Here is a 27,705-nt window from a genome sequence, read left to right as displayed (position 1 = left end):
TGAAGGTACTGAGCTAAATGAATGAAGGTATTTGTTAAATTCCTCTAGTGGAAGATGTTCAAATAGTCATTTTGTTCTGTTTAACCTTTTAAACAAACATATTTTCAGATTTGCTAGTACAATGGAGAGCCTAGTAATAGATCATCCTTTAAATGGCAGTTTATTTCTTAATAAAGTATTTGACATTTAAAGACTAAAACACAAACCTACTTTTACTTGTTCCATAAATCAGTTGTATCTTTTCTATAGAAAAACATAAATGGGTATTTTTCTCTTCTAATTTCCTGTAATAGAGAAACACCCTTTTTACTTTTTAACTCCTGAACTTAGAGCGATTTATTAACCTTTTATTTAAGAACCCTTTACAAGCAAGTTGCAGGCGTGTCTAACTAGGTCAGCATGTATCTTCTAAGAATAAGTACCCTCTGTACACCCCAAAACGGTTATCACCCTCAAAACACTAGCGTCAATACGGTCACATATTAAACACACAGCCCATATTCACATTTCACCACTTTTCTTAGTAATGCTCTTTATTGGTTTTTTAAACCAGGATCTAATGAAGCATCACTAATGCATTTAGTTGTCATATACCTCAGTTTCTTCTAATCTAAGACAGTTCCCCTACTTTAAAAAAAAAAAAGACTTCAGTTTTTTTCAGAGCAGTTTTAGGTTTACAACAGAATTAGAAGGAAGGAATTGCCACCTTTTTTGTAGGCACAATCAGCTATTTGACTTCTGTCAACACATTTCCCAATATTTTAGTATCATCTATCAATTTATCCTACCTCTAAGCCCAAGCTCCATTTTTATTAAATAGGGTATTTACTTTTCAGTAATGTTGTTCATCGAATGATAAAGGCCAGGCGAAAACCATTTCCCAAATAGCTCACGTATTTATATTGCACTTGAAAGCACAGACCTTTATCCTCTTTTCCCTTAGTTATTTTCACTAGGAAACAGAGGTACAGGAAGAGTGAAACGGGTACCTTTAGGTATTGATGGCTGCTTCTGCGGTGGGAACTGCACGGGAGCTTCTCATGCATTACCCCAGTAATCCTCCCAGCAATCCTGTTTCACAGATAAGGAACTAATAGAAGCGAAGCTTCGAGAGATTTGAAAGCTTACCCGAAGTTACATGGCTGCAGGTGGCAGATTGGGGATTTATCTTAACCCAGATCTTTGTGGCTCTTCCAAAGCATATGATCAATTATGAGCATTTTTCCTATTCTTAGAGTAAAATGGTTTTTAATTGGGGTTTAGGGTTGACTCTATATAAAGAAGAAAAGAGACAAACAGAAGACAAAGAAAAATGGTATTGCGAATTAATTACGTCTTTCTTTTCAAGTTTCAGGTGTGAGATTTTAGCACTTCTTTCCAAACTGAAAAAGGTCAGACCATTGATGCTCTCTTTGCTCCTGGAAATGTAGTTTTCATGATTAATTACTGATCTTTTGTCCCAAGACCGAGTTTTCTTTAAGATGGGGGTGTATGTGGTATAAGGAGGCTGTAAGTTCCATCATGTAATTGCTTGCTGTATCGCTCTAAAGTTGAGTCAGCACTGCCAACTGAGGACAGATCTCATGGTTAATGTGAAGATTATCTGGGAAATGACACGAATTGCTTTCTGATCTGTCCCTCCTCCTTCCATCTTTGCCGTCATGGAGGATTGGAATAGACTGCTCACTGGTCTGTTCCGCTTGAGTCTGACCCTCCTCCACTCCACACAGCTGCTGGGACCTTTCTACAGTGCATGTGGCCCCTTTACCCCCTGAGGCCCATACCCCTTAGGAAAGGTCCAGTCTCCTCTTGCCATTCACACCTGTGCTCCAGCCTGGCTGAGTCCGAGGTCCACACTCTTCACTCTGGGGATTCTGTATCCTCCCTCGCACACGGTCCCTGCCTTCCTGTGCGGGTTCTCTGGCCTTCCCTTCCCCCTTCGCACTCCCACAGCTTTGTTCGCGTGGCACCGTCTCCCTGAGCTCCTGCTTCTCGTGCTGTACCATAAACGACTTTCATCCAGCTGGATGAGTCGGAGCATGTCGTTGTCAGTTTGTCATTCTAAACCATAAAATCGTCTTTGCCTTGCGTGTGAAGCCGAATCTGCGATTACCATTATGTCATATCTCCTCCGTGCTGGTACACTTTGTTATAGAAAATATTTAGCATTCCCTGTTCTCCAGATACTATTTTGTAATTTAACCTTCTCTGAATGTTTTACTTGAAATGACAAGAAGCATAGTTCTGCTGCAGTTACAGCCGTATGTTTCTATCTCCCCCTTCCTTCCCTGGAGTTGAAGTAAGAAATAGAGCATAACTTTGAAGGAAGAAACTGTGGTCATATTTGCTTTCTGTGCAAAACAGAGCAGCTGTTTGCAAGTGTACATGTCAGTCTTGTTGCAAAAATAGGATGATTCTCTTGTTACAAAAATTAAAGGATACCCTGGGTTTCTTAGTTTGTCTGTTTTTTGCCAACATCTTATTTTGGAAAAATTCAACTGTACTGAAAGGTTGAAAGCATTGTACACTAACCATACACCTAGATTCTGTAAGTAACGTTTTTCTATAATTTATTATGAATATATCCTCTGTCCACTTATCAATCCATTGAATTTTTGTCGTACTTCCAAAAAAGTTGTGGACATCAGTACATTTTACCTCTAAAACCTGCAGAATGAGCATCATTGTATAAAATTCAATAATGATTCACATTTTGTAAGGCAAAACATATGTGTGTGTAATGAAATGGGCCGATTTAAAGTACACCATCAGATGAGTTTTTATATATACATATGTATCCCACAGCCTTGTCAATCAAGATATACACCATTGCTGTCACCCCAGAAAGTTTCTTCATACGTCTCCCAATCAGTCTTCACCCCAAACCCTTAGAGATAACCACTGTTCTGGTTTTGTTCACCGCAGATTAGGTTTATCTTTTTTTGGAGTTTTATGTCAGTAGAATTATACAGTGTTGTGAGCTCTTTTGTGTAAGTGGCTTCTTGAACTCAGCTAATGTTTCTGAGATTCGTTGTATGTATCTTACCTCATTCTTTTTTTTTTTTTTTTCTTAGTTGTGCTCCACTGTATGAGTACATCACAGTTTGTTTATCCGTTTTCCTTTTAGTGGACACGTGGATTGTTTCAGTTTGGGGCTAGTGTGAGTAAAGTTGCTATGAATATACCATACAAGTATTTATTTCTTTAGGTATATATGTGGGAGAAGAGCTGCTGGGTGTTTAGTTTTATAAAAAGCTGCAGACCTTTTCCAAAAGGGGCTGTACCATTTTACACCCCTACTCCCCAAAAGTAAGAGTTCTAATTGTGCCACATTTTCAACATTTGGCAGTTAGTCTTTTTCATTTTAAGCATTTCGGTTGGTATGCAGTGCTATCTCCTTGTGGTCTGAGTTTGCATTTCTATGATATTTAATGATGTTTATTAAATATCATTGGTTGATGTTAAATATCAACCAATAAGCACTTTTGACTGTGCTTATTGGTTGTTTCTGTGAAAGGTTTTTTCCAAACCTTTTGCCCATTTTTCCAACTTTTTATAATATTTCACGTGGTGAAACTAAAAGCATTTTACAGTCAGCACTCATAGATACACAATCTGGGTTCTGCCATTACTGTTTCACCATGCTTGTTTTATCTCACGTACACTTAATCATCTCTCTCCCTCTAACCATCAGTTTGTTTGTGTTTTTTCCCCCCAAAATAAATTGCAGGCATCTGTACACGTCTCTTTAAAGACGTCTATAGTCTGTCATTAACTTAGAAGTCAGTATTTATTCAAGAGAGTCTTACTGTGAGAACAAATTGTCTGTGCTCCTGCTTCTCCTGTTCCTTCACCCCCATCCAGCGCCCCACCTTTCCTGGCCAGCAGTCCTCTAGATTAGTCAGTCCCCCTCAGATCTGATTCTGAAAATTTCTTAAAACCACAGGACTTTTGTCCAAAACACTTTTGCCCATTTTTAAACTGGGTTGTCTGTCTTTTTATTATGAAATTATTGGAGTTTTGTCCTTGATACTTGTCAAGTAACATGTTTTGCAAATAAAGTTCTCCCAGTCCGTGACTTCCCTGGTTCATTTTCTTAAAGTTTCTTCTGATAAGCAAAAGCTTTAATTTTTGATATAGTCTTAATTTATCCGTTTTCTTATGATCATTGCTTTCTGTATCCTAAGAAACTTGTGCTTACCTTTGTGTTCTTCCAAAGGCTTTATAGGTTTGAATTTACATTTATGTCTTTGATACACTTCAAATTATCTTTTGTGTCTAGTATGAGTTAGGGGTTGAGGTTCCTCTTTTTCCATGTGGATTTCTGGTTGTTTCAACACTACTTGTTAACAAGTCGCCCTTTCCCCATTGGATTGCTTTGGCACCTTTGTCTAAAACCCAGTGGTCATTTAAGTGTGGGTCTGTCTGTTCCTGGGCTCTCAGAGTTACGTTCCATTCATCTGTTTCTTTATCCTGTGCCCGTACTACACTGCCCGGATTTCGGTAGCTTTACAGTTAGTCTTGAAATCAGGTCGAGCAAGTCACCCAACTTTGTTCTCCTTTCACAGTATCGCTGTGGATGTTCTAGGTCCTTTGCATTTTCATTTCTGTTTTAGAATCAGCTTTTTTTTTTTTTTTTTTTAAGAACTAGCCCGAATATGATTGGGAATGTGTTGAATCTATAGATTAATGTGGAGTGAACTGACATCTTAATTCCAGCCCATCAGTGTAGCTCTCCATTCATAGAGGCTTTGCTTCATTTCTCTCAGCCGTGTTTCCTAGTTTTTAGTATAGAGGTCTTGTACGTAAATCTATTTTGACAGTATTGTCCATGAAATTGATTTTTAAATTTCATTTTAGATACTCTGACTTTAAGACCTAAACATTGCTTTTTGCTCTTCTTTGCTGATGATTTTGTAGACTTCTAATAACCATTTCTTAACTAATTGTCACTGATTCAGGAAGTCACATATTAATTTCTGCTTCTGTGAAGCATAGGGTAAAAACTCCTTTGAAAGACATTTCATTCTGCATCAGTTCAGATAAGAGTTTATTTCTGCCAAAACTGCTAGAAACCTCCCAGAGTGAGTTTATTTGTGCCTGTGTGTTATGGTCATGTATGAGTGTGTAGACACGTGTGTATTTTAAAGAAAACAATAGATAGCTGTTATATTACCATCACTGTCAGTGGATGCATTTTGACCTTACTGGTTTATGATTATTGTTTATTGATGTAACATATATTAAATGGTGGTCTCTGAAGTGCTAGGGCTGCAAGGGGGGAAAGTTACAATTTCTTCTCTGAAGGAACAGTCTGACAGTTTATTAATTCATTCTGCAACCATTGATAAGTGTCACTGGTGGTGTGCTTGCTACAGAAACAGAGCAATCGAATATAAAGAAACCCAAGAAAAACCCATGTTTTTGGAAATATTTTTTATCTGATAAAAATAAGGCTTCTATAGTATTACTGAACAGCAAGCTTACTGTTTTCTTTCACTTGTTTCAGTGCTTAGTAGGACCCTATATACAGTCAGTGACTATCTCCCAGCAGCCTTGCCATTTGTGACTGAAAATTACTGTCAGAGTTGACACACACTTTAGGCAATCCACCTTTTCCCGCTCTGATTCATAGTGCCAGCTGCAGGCACGTAACTGAGAAGACTGCTGAGGCTAGAAGAGGACGTCGTGTAGGCTGTGTGACGCGCGGACTGCCGTGCTGTCATGAGTGTTCTGAAGTGCTAGTGCCCCCCATTTGGAAAAGAATTCATGATTATCGCTGACATCAGTATCGTGCTAAGCTGCATGTATTTAGCTATGCACAATGTAGCACTTCATAAAGCTCTGCGTTCAAGAATTTGCCCTGTTAGTTTAAAACTATTTCTAGAGTATTCTAGTTTTCCAGCCTTTTTTCTTGGTTTATTTGAAAATTGTATGCAGTCTCATAAAAACAATAGAGATGGACTTCGTCATGTTATTTCTCAAGGTTTTTTGTTCATCCTTATTAAATATTGTTTATGTGTGTATGTGCATGTAAAATCTTCTTAATACAGCTTAAATACACCTCATGTCCCACTTCTCATTTTCTTCTTAAATTTTTTTGTTTATGTTTGCGTTCTGTGTATAAATGGTCTCTAATGTGACTAAGAAAATGTTCCTCTTCGACAGTGCTTTAGGTGAGTTTGCCCTTCTATTTCCTATTTTCTTTCCTGTGTCTCCTTGTTAGAAGATTGCACCCTCCTCCTTGAAACTTCCATGTCCTCTTAAATTAACATGAAAGTAATGTTCTCTAAAGTTTAAAACAAAAACAAAAAACCTTTATGTTTCCAAAAATAATATTTAGGGAAAAGTTGAAACCATAACACATTACTCTGGAAGAGAAACCATTGTGATCATACATAAATAAATAGCTGATATCAATTTTTATGAGCATGTTTTCATTGTCAGTCATTGTTTGTACTTGTCCCTCTTGGTTTTGCATTTTCGTTGGTCTTTTCTGCTGCTTAGAGACTTAGCCTACTAGCTCTTTTAAAAATAGTTTGATTATTCAATCTAAGATGGTAGTAGGATATACTGTGGTAAATTTGTGAGAAAGAAGAAAAGGAGAGGCCAAAAGGTTAACACATGCTTAGCCACACTACTCAGGTAATCACTGTTAAATTCTCTAGTGTCTCCTTAATCTTTTTTCTGTATAGGCTGTTTGGTTTTTAAAGGTCACTAGTGTAAATTAATTTCCTGATTTTTTTTTTCAATCTTACATATTTTTGGTAATTTTTGGCTTTAATTATTGCATACTAGCTCAAGTGATGCAGCACATACAGTTCCATTAACCAAATCCTTACGCTTGAACACTTAAATTGCTTTTTATTTTTTATTTTTTTGCCATAGATTAAAACTTTTGTCCTATCACTTTTGAAACTGTTAACATACATTTTAATTCCGTGTGTTAAAGTATTCCTTATGTAGTTAGGTCAGGTAAAGTTTTAAGATGTATTCTAGGTAAGAGCACAGACTTTGGGCACGGACAGTTCTAAGTTTCCTTACCACTGTTTTGGTTTCTTCGTCTATAAATCGGGATGAAAGTATAATAAACGTATGTATCTGTTAGCGTGGTTGAGGGAATTAAATGAAATGAAGCAAAGTTCTTAACACCGCTCAATAGAAAATCTGTAGTAATTATTAGTGTTGAACTGTTTCTATTTCACAGGAATAAAGGATTAGTTAAAGTGAAACTTAGTCTAATTTATATATTATGCCTAACATGCCATCTCCTGTGTTTTTAGTTCATCAAATTATGTTTACATGGTAAACAAGAGAATTTCAGTTTGTGAGATGTCAAAAGTCCTCATTATAAATTAATTTTGTAGTTAGAAATTCTGGAATGCTCGTTAGTCATAGACTCCATTAAAATGTGCTTCTGTAGCATTATTAGACTGCTTTACAAAAATGTGGCTTTGGGCTTGGTAGTATATTGTGTCATCTGACTGTCACTCAGGTATTCAAACTAGGTGGAATTCATGTTATGTAGAAGGTTTTTTTTTTATTTCTGTTTTTTTTTAAGATTTTATTGGGGAAGGGGAACAGGACTTTATTGGGGAACAGTGTGTACTTTCAGGACTTTTTTCCAAGTCAAGTTGTTGTCCTTTCAATCTTAGTTGTGGAGGGTGCCATTCAGCTTCAAGTTGTTGTCCTTTCAGTCTTAGTTGTGGAGGGCGCAGCTCAGCTCCAGGTCCAGTTGCCCGTTACTAGTTGCAGGGGGCGCAGCCCACCATCCCTTGCAGGAGTCGAACCGGCAACCTTGTAGTTGAGAGGACACACTCCAACCAAGTGAGCCATCCGGGAGCTCCGCGGCAGCTCAGCTCAAGGTGCCGTATTCAATTTTAGTTGCAGGGGGCGCTGCCCACCATCCCTGGCAGGACTCGAGGAATTGAACTGGCAACCCTGTGGTTGAGAGCCCACTGGCCCATGTGGGAATCAAACCGGCAGCCTCCGGAGTTAGGCGCATGGAGCTCTAACCACCTGAGCCACCAGGCCAGCCCAATTTTTTTTTTTTTTTATCTTGTTAATTATTTTCAAATGTCTTTATCCTTAATGTTTAAACTAGAAATGTCAGACATAACTTATTTGCCAAATAACATAGAGTCATTTCCTAGAACAATATCAGAACAATAACAATAACATGACGTAAGAAGATATCTATTTTGCAAAGAGTATGATTTGGTGACAGGTCTGATGAAATAAATTACTCATTTCTTCTCAATTTTAAGTCCAGAGAAATGCTTTAAAATTGTTAAGTACTTTTTCAATGGCGGTATTTCTTGCTTCTTTTTAAAATAGAAATATTTATTTGCTTATCTAGAACTATAATACCTTAACATTTATTTCAGTGAATTATATGCCATTACTATTAGGAGACAGTTTGGATAACCAAATGAAAACACTTTAATATAGGAAATATCTCATTAGGGTTTAGTCTTCTTTCATCTAAATATAATGCGTGTTCATTTTAGACCATTTTTAAAATTCAGAAAGATTAGAAAGTCATCACTTGGCAATTACCAGCATAATAATTGTTTTAGGCAACAGTTACCAATAGAGACTAAAGCTATTTAGTATAGTTCACAGTTTGATGAGGACAAGGATTTCATGCCAAAATAGTTCCTCCCAATATACTTGTTAACTACAAAATTACAGAGGGAAAAAACTAGTGACTTAACAGTGGAGAAACCTAGAAGACACCACCTTAACCACGTGACCAAACTTAACATCACTGGTGTGGTTCAAACTGATAATCCTGTGCCACCGAGAAGACGCATCACCTCTGTGGTCTGTAACCTGATCAAATTTCAAGGAACCAAGAGATGAATGCAAATTGAGTGTCATTACACAAAATAACTGACCTATACTCTTCAAAAATGTGATAAAAGACAAAAAAAAAAAAAAAAAAAAGAAAAAAGACTTAAGACAACAGAACTGTTCCACTTTAAAGGAGACTGAGAGACCTGATAGTCAAATGCAACGTGTGAACCTGGACTGGATAGTGAAAAGGAGAAACCTTAATGTTCCTTTCCGTAGTAAATAGTATTGAATCAATGTTATTTACTGATTTAAATAATTGTGCTGTGTTTATCTAAGAGGATATCCTTATTTTTAGGGAGCACACACCAAAGTGTTTCGAGATAAAAAGGCAACATGTCTGCAACTTACTCTCAAATGGTTCAGGGAACATTATATATAGATATGGAACGAGCATGACAAAGCAAGTATGATTAAGACACTAACATTCAGGGAATTCGGGTAGAGGATATACAGGAATTCTTTGGACTATTTTGCAACTTTTCCTGTAAATCAGAAATTATTTCCAAATAAAGTTTTAAAAAGCTCATCAAACTGTACATTTTAGATCTATGCATTTTAGTGTATATAAAATATAGCTCAACTTTAAAAAAATTAATGACAAACATTTTTCAAGTAGATAAGAATGCTGTGAATCTTGTCAAACACTACCAATAAAAGTGAAAATTGGTATCATATTTCTAGAAAGCCACTGGAAATATGTTAACCCAGAAAGAGGTTTAAACTCTGACCCTTTAATTCGATATCTATGACTTTATTCTAAAGAAATACTCTGGACTATTAAATATATTTATATATTTAAAACGATTTATGTGCAATGCTGTCCGTCCTAGCATTAACCATGGCAGCAAAATCCAGAACGTGATCCAAATATCAATACACATGGGAGTAATTAAATTATGGCACATACACAATGATATATTGTACAGCCACTGAAATAATGACTTTAAAATAGAAAAATAATTATTGGGTGCTTACAGTTGAACCAAAGCAGTAAAAAGTGATTTTGCTTCCAGAGAAATAGTTAATAACTTGGAAAAATGTTTACTATAATGCTGAGAGGAGAAAAGGAGGTCATAAAAATGTGTGGTCATTCAGCATGGTCTCCATTTTGTTTTCTAAAAATTATATGAATGAAAAAAGACCAGGACAAAATACTGAGTGGTACCTAGGACTTACAGTTTACTTACATGCTCTGCTTTTCATCTTTCTGAATTTTAAAAATGGTCTAAAATGAACATGCATTATATTTATGAAGAAAGAAGATTAAACCTTAGTAAGATATTTTCTATATTAAAATTATTTTGAATAGGTAATCCAAACTGTCTCTTAATAGTAACAGCCTGTATATAATTCATTGAAATAAATGTTAAGGTATTATAATTCTAGATAAGCAAATATATACCTCTATTTTAGAAAAAAGCAAGACAGCCATTGAGAAAGTATTGAACAATTTTAAAGCATTTCTATGGAATTAAGATCGAGAAGAAATGAGTAATTTGTTTTATCAGGCCTGTCAACAAATCATGATATTCTGACTCTTTGCAGGCTAGATACTTCCTTACCTCATGTCATTCTGATATTATTCCAGGAAATGACTCGGATACAGTACTCACTATCGTCATTCTCTATGTTATTTGGCAAATAAGTTATGCCTGACATTTCTTGTTTAAACATTAAGAATAAAGCCATTCGAAAATAACATTTATTAGATGACATTCTACTTTAAAGACAAGTTTTCCTTTCTGCTCTCTTTATTAATTAATTTACATCAGTGTGGCATCATGGACGCTTACTTATTAAGAAATAGTGCTGTTTACTAATAGTAATGCTATTACTATTTATTTTGGAGCTCACATTGTCTTAGATTCAGCCAGTGGGAGCTTCTTCAAGCTGGCTTCCATGTCCTTTCGATAGGTTCCCGTCATTCTCTGAGTACTTGCTTGCTTTCTGGCACAGCGGGATCATCTAGGCTCAACTTGTGCTGTTCCCACCCCAGCCCTGGAATCAGCCATTTCTCCTAGGAAGTCTGGTTCGTTTCAGTGGAGTATTTATTAGCCAAGAACTAGGAGGTGTGTTCATTGCTACCGTTGGTTCATTGCTTCTAGATCCTCTCAGTAGACAGGAAATACATGTGTTTATTCACACACACACACACACACACACACACACACACACACACGTCTCCATCCGTTCCTGTCTACCTATATTAAGGTGAATATTGCACATCAGGTATGCTTTCAGCGCCCCCATCAAGGGTTCAGTCCAGCTTTTTCCTTTTCATATTTGTAAGGCCCTTCTCTGACAGAGAGAAACCTGCTGCCATCATCTACAGTAGATTTTCTTATGTGTTTAATTCTAGAATACACAAATCAGTTTCAGAATTGCTAATTCATACCACTGTGAAAAATAAATCTGCTAAACTTTATAGTCTGTAAGTTACATCTCAGTGAAGCTGTTTAAAAATATTTGCTAACTGGAGTTGAATAAATGTTTACATTCTTTTTTGTCTTTAGCCGAAAGGTATGCACTCAAAATACTGTATTCAAAGATTGCTGTGATTGGTTCTATCCCCTTTTCAGTGTCTCCATGGCATTTATTTGAAACACAGTTAGGTTCACTTATTGTGTTTGTATTCAAATTTGGATATTCCCCCATTTTTGCAGATTTCAGTAATTTGTTTTTGGGTATGTGATATATTAACAAGGTTCTAAAAGTCAAAACTCTACAAAAAAAAAAAAAAATGTCCTCAGAGAAGTGTCACTGCCCACCTCTCTCTTCCATCCCTTTCCCATTCCCCATCCTTCCTGCGCTGTTTCCCCACAGACATTGGTTTCTAGTTTATTCTTCCTTTCATATTTTTCCTCTCAAACAATCAGCTGTAAGTGCATTTTCTTGTTTCCCCTCTTTCTTTACACCAGAGGTAACATTGATCCTGTTTTTGTTTGCCTATTTCACTTAATATCTGAAGACCAACACATTATAGTGCATTGAGATCTTCTTTAGTCCTTTTTACAGCCATATAGTACTCTGTGGTGTGGATGTACCATAGTTTGTTTATTCAACCAATGTCCTGTGTATGGGCATTTAAATTGTTTCCAGTATTTTACAGGTAATGCTGCAATAAATAACTTTTGGCATGTACCGTTTTATAATGTTGGAGGTATATCTTGCAGCTAAATTCTTAAAAATGGGATTGCTGGGTCAAAAGGTAAATGCATTGTTGTAGTTTTTTAAAGATATTGCCGAATTCCTCTCCCAAAAGGTTGTACCAGTCGCATTCCAATCAGCAGTGTATGAGAATGTTCATTTCCCCCACAGCCTCACCAACAGAATGTGTTGTAATACTTTTTTTTTTTTTTTTTTTTTTGCCATCTGGTATTTTATTGTAATTTTAATTGCCTTTCTGTAGCTATGAGTAAGGTTCAACATCTTTTTGTATGTGTAAGTGCCATTTCAGAATCTTTTTGGAGTAGAGTGTGAATTACCTGTTCATTTCTCTGTCAGGTTTTTAAACTTTAATTTTTAAAGAGTTATTTATGTATTGTGGAGACTAGCCCTTCCTCTTCAATTTTTTTCTTTTTTTAAATATGGCCAAATTGATAGTCTTTTATTGCTTTTGTTTTGAGGTCAAAGTTAGAAAACTTTTTCCTATGTTCAGGTTATTGGAGGATCCCATCTATATTTACTTAGAGTGCTATATGGTCTGATTTTTAAAAATACTTTTATTAAAAATAGTAACATACAACATTATATTAGTTTCAGGGGTACACCATAGTTATTCAACATTTATGTACCTAAAGAAGTGATCACCGTGATAAGTCCACCATGATCGTACCTGATTTAAAAAATTTTTTATGCCCAATCTACTTGAAGTTTAATTTTATCTCATAAGGCTCTTTCTCCCTCCCCAAGACACTTGTTTTTTCTTCTGTGTTTTCCTTGGTTTTATTTTTTCCACATGAACTTAAGTATCACCTTGTCTAGCTCCATTAAAAAGCTTGCTGTTGTTTTTATTGAGATTGCTTTAAATTTGTAAATTAACTTGCAGAAAACTAACATTATTATGATGTAGTATTATCCCACCTAAGAACAAGGTCTGTCTTTCTATTTGTTCAAGTCGACTTGTGTTTTCCAGGAGTTGTGCCCATTTCTTGTTTACTCCTGAGGGTTTATCTTCTGTGTTGCTGTTCCTAATAGGTTTCCTCTACTGTTCTAGTCTCCAACTGCTTACTGTTCGTGGATCTGAAGCCTCCTGATTTCTGTATGTGTTTGAATTTATACTACCTGAAGTTTGCCAGGTTTCTTGAACTTGTGGATTTATGTATTTCATCAAATTTGGGGAATTCTCAGGCGTTATTTTTGCAAATATCTTTTCTGCCCCCTTCTCTCAGCCTTCCTGTGGAACTCCAATTGCACATAAGATAGACCTTATGATACCATCCCATGGGTCACTGGGACTCTGTTCTTTGGGGGGTTTTAATCTTTTTTATTTCCTCTTAGGCACGTAGCTTGTTTTCATATTCATTGATATAGTTTATGGATTTGAATTTTTCTCTGATCACTGCTTTAAATAAATGCCATCGATTCTGATTATACAGAAAACCCCACTATTTTTAGAAGTTCTCTCATTTCATTTTTTCCCCCTGTTTTCTATGAGCTAATAAATGTTACTAATTTTCATATACAGGCCTTTTTAATGTTTTCATTTTATTTCTAGTATGTGTTGTTTATAATATTTTTTATTTTATGGAACTCACTCAAGTTTTCTTTGTGAACTATTATGTGATTGTTTTTAAATATTCCGTGTATGTTCAAGAAGGTGTCTTCTCTATCATCAAGGTGTAAAGTTCCCCATAGTTAACCTTGTATATATATGCGTGTATGTATGTGTGTGTGTGTGTGTGTGTGTGTGTGTGTGTGTGTATATATATATATATATATATATATATATCTCCTTACTGATATTTCGCCTGCTTCCTCTGTTTGTACTGGGAGTGGCAGGTTATTTGCATGTTTCTATATCAGATTGCATCTCCTGTTATTTTCGTTTGATAACCGTGGTTATGTTGTTCTGGGCATAATCATAGCTGTTATATGCTTATTATCGATACGGCTTTTGGTATCACAAGGAGTCCTTTTTTGTCACGTGTAATGTTTGTTGCTTGAATTCTGTCTTCTGTGCTCAGGAACATGACCCCTTCCCCGCCCTGATCTGCAGCGCCTGTCAGTCACAGCACGCAGGTCACCAAGCACACACTGAGAAACCCTTGTTATTACACGTGCGATTCATATTACTTTCTTTATTTTAATAGGTAAATAGGTTTGTTGGTTTGGTTTTTCTTTTTTCTTTCTTTTTTTAAGATTCTTTAGAGCAGTTCTGCTGGACAGTTGCTTTCAGATTTTAGATGCCCAGATAAATAATAATCTATCGCATTAAAGTTTTTTAAATAGCAGAGACAGTTTAGGAGTTATCATGTTACATAAAGGAATTTCTCTGTCTGTTCCCACAAGTACCATTGTGTTTTTTTAAACACATTCATTGAAGTATAATTGACATACAATAAATGCGCATATTTAAAATATTCAACTTGAGGAATTTTGACATCACCACAATCAAGATAACATTTTCATCGCCCTTAAGAATGTCCTCATGCCCCTTTGTAATCCAGTTCTCTTTCCACCACAGTCTCCAGGCAACTGCTGATCTCTTTTCTGTCACTGTAGATTAGTTTCCATTTTCTAGTATGTTCTATGTGGAAATATGTATACATGTGCTCTTTTTTGTCTGGTTTCTTTCATTCAGCATAATTATTTTGAGATGTATCTCACTATTGTTGTGTGTTACTCTTTTTCATTGCTGAGTAGTATTCCATTGTATGGGTTATACCAAAATGTATTTATTCATTCACCTGTGTATGGATGGTTATTGGCAATTTGGGGCTGTTACAACTAAAGCTGCCGATGAAGTTCTGCTGAAGAAACCATAGTTTCTTCAGAAGCTGAGCGTGCAGCCTCCATGCAGAAGAAAGGAGTGTGAGCACCTACACGGACATTTATACATAGATGTTCATGACAGGTTTATTCATGGTAGCTCAAAACTGGAAACTGCTCAAATGTCCATCAACAGTTGAACTGATAAACATGACATGGTATGTCCATACAACGGGTTACTACTCAATACTAGGAAAGCACCAACTGCTGATATATTCAACAACGTGGATGAATTGCAGAATCATTAGGTGAGGTGAAAGGGTTCAGACACAAAAGACACACTGTATGAGACACACTGTATGAGTTCGCTTATTTGAAATTCCAGAAAAGGCAAACTAATCTATCATGGTGGACCGCAGATCAGTAACGATGGGCGTAATAGAAGGCTGGACTGCAAAGGGGCACAAAGAAACTTGGGAATGATGGAAATGTTGTTTATCTTGGACGTGACGGTAGCTTCACAGGTGTGTGCCTCCATCACAGCCCACCCAGTTACACCTTTACATGGGTGTATCTTAGTGTCTTCATACCTCAGTAAGACTGATTTTTAAATGTCAGCCAGAGCCACATAATTATAATAGGCATTTTTAATTGTTAGTGTATTACAAGGAAGATACTTATCCCCTAGCCTGGACTACTGGGTATATAAGAATTTGCTTAAAGAGAAACTTGACCATGTGAACACAATTACAGCACTGGACTAGCTCTCACGGGAAATAAAAAGATGAGTGAGATGCAGTTCCAGCTTTTGTGAAATTTACCGAGGTGGAGAAGGGATGTCAAGAATATGAAAAGAATTCAGACAAGTGCTAAGAGAAAGCATAGAGGAGTGGTTAAAAGCATCCGGTCTTTCTCAACTAAGGCGCTGTGAGAAAATCAGTATTTACAAATGTGATTAGAGTGAGTGCTTTCTCAATTATCCCAAGGATGACTTAGCTAATACCATTTTAGGTACCTAGGAGAGAGGTTAATTCATTCCATACAGTGGACACTTTTGGGCATTAGGGCTTAATTGTCTCGCAGAACGCATTGAGAAGAGCTAGCAGACTGAAGCCTGCTGTACTGCCTACGTTAAAAATGTCTTCTCCTTAAAAGCTGTGTAGCTGGGCTAGCGAACTTCGGTGTCTCGCTCTCACATGGAGCTAGCAGTAGAGAGAGTGATTGGGAAGAGGAAACTGAGTGAATATATTTAAACACTTCACGCCATGCATGAATTGAGCACTCCAGAGCACCGGAAGTGACAAGTGACATGTATGCGTTAGTGACCAGCGTCGTCTCCTTCATTATCATTCACAGAATGCTGAGTCCTCCCACGACAGGTATCACGAGTGCTCAGAGTGTGCAGAGTGTGCTCCCCCTGCCTTTTTGGGGGTGTTGACAGACACCCTGGAAATTTTCTCGGGGAGACTGGTGCTAGAACTAATTCTTGAAGATTGCTTGAGCGCACTTTTGCATGGGCAGAGTTCAGAAATAGGGAATTGCAGGCAGAAGAAAAAACTTGAGCAGAGACAAGGAAAACTCGGCATATTCGGGGGTGCTGAGCAGTTTGACTTAGCTGAAGCGTAGGGAACACGTCGGAGGTTAATAACGCTGCACGAGAAAGTGGTGACAAAGCATCGATGGCTTTGTGTGCCAAAGTGAAGAAATGTGGGCAGAATTAGGTTGAGTATGGGAGAGGCCCCGATGAGTTTCTGTCGGCTGAGTGACATTCCTTGTTTATGCACGCTGCATTAATTGAGCAGTCACAGTGGCCCCGCCGTTAGGTCCACACAGATGAGTAAGACAGCGTGGATTGATTTGAAGTGCATTGTCTGGAGCTGGCCCAGCTGGAGGTCAATGCCAGCGAATCACTTGTCCTTTTTAAAAAATTTTTTGTTTTTCCATGAAAGTCAAGCAAAGCCTATCTTATAAAATTAGAGATTATTTGGTCGTGAGTATAGCGTATAATCTTAAAATCAAGGGTATCTTAACTGCAGGAGATTTAGAAAGCCATTGAGAAAGCAAGAAGTGCATGATCCAGAGGGTGAGGTATTGTGTGTATGTGTGCATAGCGGGTGTTTAGAGTTTATGGTCAGTGCCAGTGCAAAGAATGAAATTAATAAGGGAGTGCGTTCGGAATAGTCAAAATCTTAGGAGGTTAGAAAAGAGGAGTACAGGGAGCTGCAGACATCTTGGTAGGCATGGAGGATCTTAGTGGAGAAGTGTAATTTATCGATCACAGTTTTGTAAGTTGGTAGAAGCAGAGTGTCTGGATTCCCTTTGGCCAGAAAAAAGATTACTTTTTCCTCAAAGAGAGGAGGTAGAATGGGAGTAAGAAAGCAGAGTGGAGCTTAATGTCTGAAGACCTCAATATGAGTTAATACAGGGGCTCAGTTACTTGCTGAGAAAGGGATGAGGTGGTCATGTAGTGCAGTCTGGAGGGAAATGGAAGTGTTTTGGGGACAGTGACACAGTCAGTTCAAAGTAGAGTCAGTAAGTGACAAAGGAAGCGTTTTCGAGCATGTGTAAGGCCATGACATGATTTTCGATGGGGTTATAATGGTCTTCTTGCCTCCCTAAGCTCTCAAGGCATGCTTGGTGTTGTCTCCACCTTTGTCATGACTCCCAAGATGGCAAAGTAAGCCACCAGGTTAGATCAAGTAAACAAAGATAAGTGTTTAATTCCCGCCTCAGGATAACGTCGTGGAAGCGAAGCAGCAGAGTAAATAGTAAATAGGGGAGCCATTTTAGTTGCACCGTGAACTAGTGTTTCATGAACTTAATACACAGACCCTTGAAAAACTATGGGTAGATGATTTCATCTTTTTTCTTTTTAAAGTGGTGAAAAAAAGTTTGTTAGAAGAGCTAGTACACTCCAAAGAATTAGGAGCGGGCCGAGCGCGAAGAAAAACGGCTCAAGGCCCAGATCACTTAATTTTTATTAGTATAATGTTGCTGAATTATGTACGACCATAAATGAAGTATAAACTCCTTGAGCTTAGCACTTTCATAACTACAAAACAGAAACTTTTTTGCATATTACTTACAAAAATCTACAAAGCTAGCAAATTTTAAATCAATTTACTGTGACATGACGTGTGTTTTGCATAAACGTGACTGCTGCTGGGCAGCTGACGATGGCGCCCACTGCTCTAGCACAGGCTCCAGCCTGCATGGCCCGGGCCAGCGACTCATTTTCCCTACCCCATTTCTGTATTCAAACTTCTGCAGACTGCATCCTGTTTCACCTTTCCTCGGCTTGACTGTGTCATCGTCACAATGACCAGCTCTCTACACTTCGTTCTTATGTGGCAACACTTCAATTTTTTTCAAGGTTAACAAAATGAAAACAACAACTTTTTAAATTTTCATAAAGAATTCATTCAAGAACACATCTGAGAATCTATGCTTAGATTCCTGATATTATCACCTAGTGTTCTTTTTCAAAATTTATTTTTCAGTTATAGTTGACAATACTATATTTCGGGTGTACAACATAGGGATTAGACATTTATATAACTTACGAAGTGATCCCCACAATAAGTCTAGTACCGGCCTGATACCCTCCATAGTTATTCCAGTGTTATTGACTCTATTTCCTATGCTGTCCTTTACATCCTCGTGACTGGGGTTTCTGTCTTAATCCCTTCCCCTTTTTCACCCAGCCCTTGAGCCCTCCTCCCCTTTGGCAGCCAGCAGTTTGTTCTCTGTATCTATGAGTTTGTTTCTGTTTTGTTTGTTCATTTATTTTGTTTTTTGGATTCCACATATAAGTGAAATCATGATTCTTGTCTTTCTCTGAGTTATTTCCCTTAGATCCATCCATGCCGTTGCAAATAGCAAGACTGCCTTCTTTTTGATGGCCAAGTAATATTCCATTGTCTATCGATGGACACGTAGGTTGCTGCCATGTCTTGGCTGTTGTAAATAATGCTGCAGTGAACATAGGGATGCATATATCTTTTCAAATTAATGTTTTGGGTTCTTCAGATAAATACACAGAAGTGGAATTGCTGGGCCATATGGTAGTTCTAGTTTTATTTTTTTGAGGAACCTCCATACTGCTTTCCATAGTGGCTGCACCAATCTGCAGTCCCACCAACAGTGCACAAGGGTTCCCTTTTCTCCACATCCGTGCCAACACTTGTTATTTGTTGATTTACTGATGACGGCCATCCTGACAGGGGTGAGGTGGTATCTCATGGTGGTTTTTATTTGCATTTCTCTGATGATTAGTGATGTTGAGCATCCTTTCATATGTCTATTGGCCATATGTGTGTTCTCTGGAGAAATGTCTGTTCAGGTCCTCTGTCCATTTTTTAATCGGATTGTTTGTTCTTTGAGTATGAAGTTGTATGAGTTACTTGGCCATGGTTAGTCATCTGGGAGCAATTTTTCTATTTCATTACTCCATTTAAGTGAAAAAGTGTCAGCAGGGTTCTCTGCATGTATAAAAATTTAAAATTTAAAAGTGAAATTTCAAGTAGTAGGAATTCACCAGAAGGTATTAGGTTCCAAACCAAAAAATAATGCACTTTACCTGCACTCTGCTGTAGCCTCAGGCTGCCTGGTTGGATATTGTAGAATGTGTGTGTGTCTTGCCACAGAAACCCCAAACCTATTAAGCATGTAGCCTAGGGGGTAACAGAAGGGAGATCATTCCAGAAATGTGTCCTAACAGACCCTGACATTTGGGGAGTACCCCTCATGCTTATGTGAGGTATCGTAAATGCATATTTTCCTAATAAATGCATTTCCCCCTAATTTTTGTAATCACAGAAAACAGCTGTTGCTGCTGTTACTGCATTTCTATAGATGAAGCAGGCCCAGCACAACAATGCTGCCACTTTTTCGAGATCTCGCAGCTGAATTATGTTTAACTCTGAAGTCGTGTTCCTTTCACAAAACCATCCTGCCTCTAACCTTCATAAATCCATCTGTGATGTTATCCATCTGAAATTAAATGACCTATTATTTAAAATGCATGCCTCTGAAAATCACATATAAATTTAGAAAAAAAGACAGCGGGGAAGACATACAGGCTTTTGCTTTTGGTGAAGAGAATGTTCAACTCAGAAAACCCAGATTAAAGATATGTGTTCACTAGTAGAGCAACATGGAAACACATCATTTCATATCTGACTGCAGTTTCTTTCCTTTTTTTTTTTTAATCAAAACAAGTATGAATACATGTTTCCTCTACCTCAGAACTGCTAAGAATCAAAAGATCCTCAAAAGATACGCTAAATGTACTTGTAATCTAAAATCACTGTCACAGGTGAACACTTATTTTCTCATTGAGGGTGTCCCACGTACAGTTCACTCTTATTATCTTATTTTTTCTCAGCAAAATAGGGGACATTGGTTTTCCGTCTTGTAGATTAAGCATTCTCAGCAGGGTGAGAATTGGTTCTTGGTGGATACGCCCAAATCTCTGTTTTTAATGTAGAAGGTACAGATGCACAGACAGTGCACAACCAGATATGTGGTGTTACACTTGCACGGAACGTGTGTAGGGAAAGAAGCATATAGAGGAGGCTCGAGAGAGAGGGACTGTCCCAACGGTGTGAAACAAGTTTGAGAAACACTGTGTAGGCAGATGCCCCATCATGACAAGTGCTGACCTCAGATCACACGATCGTCACTTCCTGACGTCACCTCCAGTCTTTGCTAGGATTTGACCCTCTTACCTTGCCACTCCTCACTGCTACCTCTGCTAAACCTTCAAAGCTGTAGTACATTCTCCCTGTAAAGTCCACAGTTCGGAATTTGCAGGAGACTGCACTGAAGATACATAATCGAAGGAAAGCTCTTTGTTGTAATCTTCCAGCCAGTTGTCTGTATTGATATGTTTATAAGTAACTGCAAAGCTCAGAAATAGAGGAAGGGTCTGCATGACTGTCTTAAAGCTGATGGAGAGTCTTCTGTCATCTCCTGACCATCCACACTAAAGATCTGGGCAGGTGAAGACAGCACCGGTCACTAGGTGGGTACCGCCGGGTCCCTGGGCTTGGGCGGTGCCATTGTGATGTGACAGCCTGAAGGCGAGCTGTGACGTGTGCCCCTCACTCCCGCTCCCACAAAGTGCTCTTCTCAGTCGAAGCAGAGATCAGTCAGCAAACCATTGATGGTAAAACCCCAATCCTGGAAAACATCACCAGAGTTGCAGTTCCCGTCTTCAGGAGGGTAAAGCAGACACAGGAGGGTCATGCCATCTGTGCCAGGCTTGTCTGTATTCTAGGATGAAAGGCGACAATGAGCCCAAATTACAAACCAAATGCTTAGGCCGTTTTGCCCTGCCGTAATGTTCAATTATGCTGCAGGACTTAATTGCCCAAATCACTGATATTCCTTCAAACTCTTATTATCTTAGAAATGTCAGAAAAATGTATCCTCTCTCATGAAATAGTAGCTTCCATAGACGCTAACTTGTTAATCTCTTTATACCTGACATACTATGTGTGTGATATCCGTGCATTTAAAAAATTCGAAAAATCAAGGACTTTGAAGGTATGCTGTCTGATTTCATATATAGCAGTCTTGAACCATCCTTTTTTACAAAAAATTTTAAATTATCAGGATTATTAAGTTGGGCTTAATAACTATTATATTGGGCACCATTACCATTTAGTAATTCTCTGAAGATATATTTTATAGTGGTGTTTTATAATGTAAATCGGAGAAAATCAAGGATCAAGTATGTATTTTTCTAAAAATATGGTATGTTTAGGAAAAAAATTGAGGTGTAACCTCAACTGAAGTTTTTCTCCTTAAATGTATCGAGTCTAATTGACTCTGTGTAAATTTTGTAATCTTGCGATTCAGACTGTGTGAAGGAAGCCCTAGAGTGTCCCAGCATTTGCTTCCGTGATTGGCTACTTGAGGACCTGTTATGAAGGCCCGACATGGAAAATGCAAAGTAAAAGGCATTGCCTCTCAGTCGCAGTGTCAGGAGCATTACAAGAGACGTCCTCAGCACTCTCAGTATTGAGCGGTCTCTCTGCACTCGGTTTCTAATTACATCAGCCATTATTTTTGGAAGTTTTTACATTGGTGAAACGTTGCCCACTTGGTCATATTCTCAGGTCTTTCCTCATTGAAGTCCAGCTCGTCACAGCGATAATCTTCTATCAACAGTTTTATACGCATATGTTGACTCTGCCAAGTTTTTTGTGTAGGTCCCTTGAGCCGTGTTTGTTTCTGTTCTGATTCCCTGAAGCCTTTCTTGGATTGTTCCTAGTCTCCAAGCCATACAGTTTTTCTCACGCTTCTTAAGTGTCTGTGCTTGGGGTAGTGGGAACACGACTGGATTCAGCGCTCTGTTTTATACTAACACAGCTCTTCTGAGGGGTCCACGCGTACCCTGCAGAAGCAGATTGATCATAGCCCAAGGGACTTGAATCACCTATCATTTGAAGTTAAATGTCACTCGTGACACTAGAGCCAAATGACACTGAAAGTGATGTAGCACACAGAGTACAGAGCAAGGGCAGACCGACTGCAGGGCAATTCCTGTGACAGCCATGGGCTTCTCTTCTTCCGCCTTCGTTCCTGATTCAATCCAGAAGACACTGTGTGGGGCGAAGCAAGGCAGCTGCCTCGTGGGAGCGGGGCTTCAGGGCACAGGCAGGGTTTGGCTGCAGCAGTGAGTGTAAGGAGGTGAACAGTGTATCCATGGGGGGGGGGGGGGGGCGGGGACCACGGGAGACAAGGTTCTCATTACAGGAGAAGAGGGTCACAAATACAGACAAGAGGGAACCGGTGGCATTGGATTCAAGTTGGAGGCATCAGGGTGAACTCATGGTTTTCAGGTATCAGATAAGTGTAAAGGTATGTAGTTACATATAGACCTACATTGCACATCTGTTAATCCCTAGAGAGATGTAAATGTGTGTGTTTGCACACATACACGCACATAACTCACCGACATAGTCCCTAACTCATCTACAGAGAGAGCCTGGGAACAGTGACACCCTAAGCTGATGAGCACACCTAGTGTCCTCATCTTGGTTTCTCAGCGGAGCAGGAGACAGAAAAGGTGAGCCTGGGACATCTTGTGCCAGAGAGTAAAACAAGTGCTCAAAGAAGGATAGATCATGACAATTGGAAATTGAAGCCAGCTGGAAGGCCAAACCTGGAATAATTCACATAAAAATAAATCAGGATAGAAACATGTCATAACCCATTGAATAAAACAGGAACCCATGAGTCCATGCTGATATAAATGGGTACCATAAACCAGATAAAGAAAATTCGTTTTACAGTAGGATGTGCCACAAATAAATGTAGAAGGAATGATAGAATTTTCAAACTCACCATTTGACAATCATCATAGTAATAAATAATTCAACCCCAGAAAATAATTACAAACAGGAAACACTGTACAATGAAGAAGGCTGGCCGGTGCTGCCTTAATCAGCTACTGAAAATCAACATGATCAGTTATGAGACAGACAGAATTTGTGCACACCCTGATGGGACGCAAAGGACGTGTCATTCTGTGGCATTTCCTGCCCAGAACATCTCTGCCATCACCTGGGTCTAATCACGGAGACGCGCCAGACAAACTTACATCGAGGGCAGTTCTACAAAATAGCATGTCTGTAATCTTCAAAATTCAAGGAAAGGCAAGAAAGATGCAAAAAAGTAGAGACTTGCTAATTCAGTGCCGCTTGTGGTCCTGCCCTGGATCCTTTTGCTGTTGGGGACGTCGTTGGGACAATCGGTGGGACTCAAGTGGAGTCTGTGGATTAGATGGTAGCGGTACATCTGTTAACTTCCTGGCATTGATGGTTCTGTTATGGTTAGAAAGGAGCATATCCTTGTTTGTAAGAATTACACACCCGAGCAAAGGAAGTAGAGAGGAGGTGTCATGCCAGAGCCGACTCGAAGACAGCTCACGAAAAAATGCTCTGCGAACTGGAAGTTATTTCAGATTTTTTAAAATTGCAAAACAAATGTTCTGTCAGGCATAATTACGACTAGAGATTATATCCTTTCAAAACTACAGAGACAAGACTTTTGATATAAACCTACAGCAGGTCTATTTCCTTATTGAGATTTTTTGTTATTTATCAGATACAAAAATAATAAACTTACAGAGAATCCTTAAATGAAGAGAACTGTTTTATTTTTTAACCCACTCAACATACATGCAACACACACACACACACACTCACACACACACACCCCTCAAAGCCAGTAAAGTAAAGGATTTAAAGTGACTGGTGTAGCTGTGTATCTACTCAGGTTTCTAAACTTGTGGCCTGAAAACAGTTGGACAGGATTTTAAAAAGCAACATCCTGAAAAAGAGAATGTTGGGGTTTATTGTTTTTGTTCTTTTTGCAAGGTAATTAAGAATGTAGGCCCTAGAGCCAAGCTTCCTGTTTGGAGTTCTGGCCTGCACTTACAAGATACATGACCTCTGACAAAGGATTTGATTTTTCTAGGCCTCAGTTTTCTCATCTATAAATCGGGGTGATAATGTTGAACTCATAAATCTGTCAACAGAATAAATGAGATAATATACGAAAAGCCCTTAGGCTGTATAAGCACTAAGTAAAGCTGGCTGCTGCTGCTGCTGTTATTTCAGGAAAAGTTAAAGTGCTTTCACAAAACCCTTCTTGTATGATTATGTTGGCTTCCTTCTCCTTCGCCAGGAGAATTATTAGGAGGCCATAAAAGTTATGCCTCTGCTGTTAAACCTGTCCCAGGATCCAGCTAAAGCCTGGAAATGGAGCATATGCTAGAAGACAGCAGGCATTGTAATGCAAAAGAAAAAAGACTTGGGCTTCAGAGAACTCAGACTTGAGTTGAATTCCAGACCTGCCACTTACAAGCTTTGTAACTCTGGTCTTGGTCTGTCAAATGTCTATGTACAAACAATCATAGAGATCCCAAGGGCTGTTGGAGGTTAAATGAAGACAAATTTTGCAAAACTTCTAATAAATTGACCAACCTAAAGAATGTCCTCAAAAAATGATGGTTATTTTCCTCACTCCTTTAAAGGTGCAGGAACAGTTAATTTAGAAGAATCAAGGCCTTAGGATTAGAAACAGTAGCAGAGCATCTGAGAGCATTTTTGAGAAGTGTGATAAGCTCGTTGTAGCTGTTTGTTCCTGCAGAGGTTTAGACTACCAACGATGGGCTTAAATTGCTTCAGAAGGAATTTCAGTTGACAAGGAGCATGTCATGTGTTGTGTAATCCCATTCTCGAGAGAAGCTGGAGAAGGGTAGATAACTATCTTTCTAGAACAGCACGGGGTTCGTGCATACCAGCTTTGGAACCAGGGACAATGGACAGACTTCATCTAGTTCCCATCTATGTTTAAATGGAGAGGAGAACATTGACTTTTCTGGATGGAAAAATGGAAGCCTCTCTTTATCCCGCAGAAGGATCGTGTCAGATGCATAATCAAAATTTTTTTCTTTTAAAGAGAAAATGTGCCTCCTTTAGAGAACATTTTGTTCGCCTAAAATTAGTGACTCTTGGTCATTGATCTAGGACTTCTTTAGAACTCTTGCAGATTAGTAAAAGTTTTCCTGTTGCACTTTCTTCTGCTTTAATACACTCACTCCTGCAACATATATTTATTGAGAACTCCTAATATTCCAGGCAGTCTGCTAGATGTTGGTTATGAAAACATGAACAAAACAGGTCACTCCCTGGTGGGAGAGGATTCAGTGTACTGCCCTTAAACCTCTGATGGGCTTCGTGGAGCTCTTTGCAAAGGAGCTTACTTTGAGCCATGAAAACAATTAGATTGTTTTGGCTCCAGCTACAGATAAATGTATGTTTGGGGTCTATGAAAACAGGCTTAACTCCACCTCTGCAGCCCTAGGGGTTTCCTTCAAGCCGGGTCCCTGTGTCTCGTGGCCAGCACTCTGATTTGCAGAAGAGGTGCCGTTGTTGATAGCTCATGTGAAATTAAACTTGGGCTGGTCGCTGGTTGAGTCTGTTATGAAATAGACGCTCTCTGCGTCTCTGCTTTTAATACCAGGGAGGAGGTTTCCTTAGAACAACAATGGCGATATTAACTCTCTCAGCCAACTAGTGGTACTGAGGAAAAGTGCTGCTCAGGTCTGAGCTGGCGGCGCAGAAAGCTGCAATGACAGTACACGTGTGTCCCTGTTACAAAGAGCACGGCTTTGCCAGGGAGAGCTGGCGGCTGCAGAAAGCACCCCACGGACACCTTTGCTGGTGCAGTGCGGCTGCCTTGATCCAGATGGGCTCCGAGCATGGTTATTCAGCTGGTGCCTCTGCCGAGATAAGACCCGCTTCCTGCAGATGCCCTGGGCTGCCGTGTTTAGCTGGAGACCTTAATGAGTAATGAATGTGCTGGTCTGGCTGATAGAAAGTATTTCCACCGCCCGCGGCTGTGTTTATAGAGAGCGGGAGCGAGACCACAGGCAGCAATTTGTCCTCTTAGGTATCAGCAGAGTCTTCTCTTTTAACAACTAGAGGATTTATTTTTAACTGCTTGACTCAGTGTGTGTCAGATGATTCGGACCATCGAACTGCAGATTGAAGCGCCCGGCGGGGCGGGGGGAGCTGCAATGGCAAGGGAGGGGGTGCTGGCTGGGAACGGGGCGGGGCTTGAGCATCGTGTCTCCGTGGCTGTGCCTCCCAACGTGGGAGAGAGTTGAGCGCTTCCAGCAGCATGACCGTGTGCAGGTCGGGCTGGGGACTGAAGGCTGATGGCTGCCTTGCTCTGCTTCGAGACGTAACTGCCCAGTGCTGACCGGGGCCTTGTGCCGAGGCGCCCAGGACCCAGGGACCAAGGTACTCTGAGCGCCGGCATCTGCTGCTGGGCACATCGAGCTCTCCCTCCTGCTTGGTGCCGCCGTCTGCAGAAGCCTCTCACCATGATCGATAGCTCCAAGAAGCAGCAACAGGGCTTCCCAGAGATTTTAACGGCTGGGGATTTCGAGCCATTAAAAGAAAAGGAATGCCTTGAGGGGAGCAACCAGAAAAGTCTCAAGGAAGGTCAGTCTGTCTGTGGACAGGGGCAAAACTGCCAGATTTCTGTTCCCATCCACCAGGCTGAGCGTGTGTCTGCTTCCCATGCCGTGTGTCCGCTCTCTGTGTTAACTAACCCCTGCACCTCCCTTACAGGCTGTAAGTTCTGTGAAATGAAAGCTTAATGCTTTTGTTGGTTAGCTCTCTCTCAAGATTCATTAGCTGATAGAACTCGAGGGATTTTGCAATAATTACTACAGTAAGGGGACTAATGAAGCCAGTCCTCATTTCAGTAAAATCCTTCATTTTGTATATTTTCTCATGGTCCCTAGTTTTTTGCCACCCCTCTTTGGAGAGGCCATTTCCTTTTCAATATTATTCAGAACACTGCTTCTTTTAGGTTTACAAACACACAATTCCAGGAAAATTAATTTTTTCCAATTGACATGTTTACATTTCTTATTGTTTGAAATGAGGGCTAGCTCTTTCTAAATTACATTTTTAAACGATTAGTTTAATTGGTCGTGATGCACACTGCATCGGTCTGTTTTTCAAAGCACAATTATTGCTATTTATTGCGTAGTTTTGTGGTCTTTCTTTTTTTTAACAAAGCAAAGAATGAGCTTAAGAATACTGTCAGTTATGGTTAGTGGCCACTGCACAGGTACCTCACTGATTGGTTTAAGAAAAGGGCCAGAGGTGTGTTCTCTGCTGCCCTGTGTCCTGGCGTACGGAAGGTGACAGGACCTGTGCACGCGCGCTTACTGTGGCAACTGGAGAGCGAGGACCCCGGTGCAAGAAATTTACGATGTACAGAATAAGTTCTTCCTGCATTGGAGCTACGAAGGTCACTTCTCTCAATACTGGTTTCATTTGAAATTTGATTTTCTAGTGTTCTTTGGGAGGAAAAGCCCCA

At 39.2% G+C, this 27,705-nt stretch overlaps 1 protein-coding gene across 8 annotated transcripts in view; it reads left to right on the top strand.

Moving 5' to 3' along the window:
* The window catches only part of MRTFB (myocardin related transcription factor B), a 236,889-nt gene that overhangs the window by 141,729 nt on the left and 67,455 nt on the right, over positions 1-27,705 (top strand). Inside the window, exon 1 of one of the 8 annotated variants that reach the window (XM_074322644.1) lies at positions 26,444-26,816. The exons of 6 other annotated variants lie outside the window; for them this stretch is intronic. In XM_074322644.1, coding sequence (XP_074178745.1) covers positions 26,696-26,816 — 121 coding nt within the window. In that variant the 5' untranslated portion in view covers positions 26,444-26,695. Of the gene's footprint in view, positions 1-26,443; positions 26,817-27,705 lie in introns of those variants that run through there. One more of the 8 variants, XM_019750673.2, reaches the window with a different exon arrangement.

This window comes from Rhinolophus sinicus, linkage group LG18, assembly GCF_036562045.2.
Source record: "Rhinolophus sinicus isolate RSC01 linkage group LG18, ASM3656204v1, whole genome shotgun sequence".
In the NCBI taxonomy this organism is placed as follows: Eukaryota; Metazoa; Chordata; class Mammalia; order Chiroptera; family Rhinolophidae; genus Rhinolophus; species Rhinolophus sinicus.
Note: the sequence above shows the minus strand (reverse complement) of the source record. Positions and strands in the feature narration are given on the sequence as shown.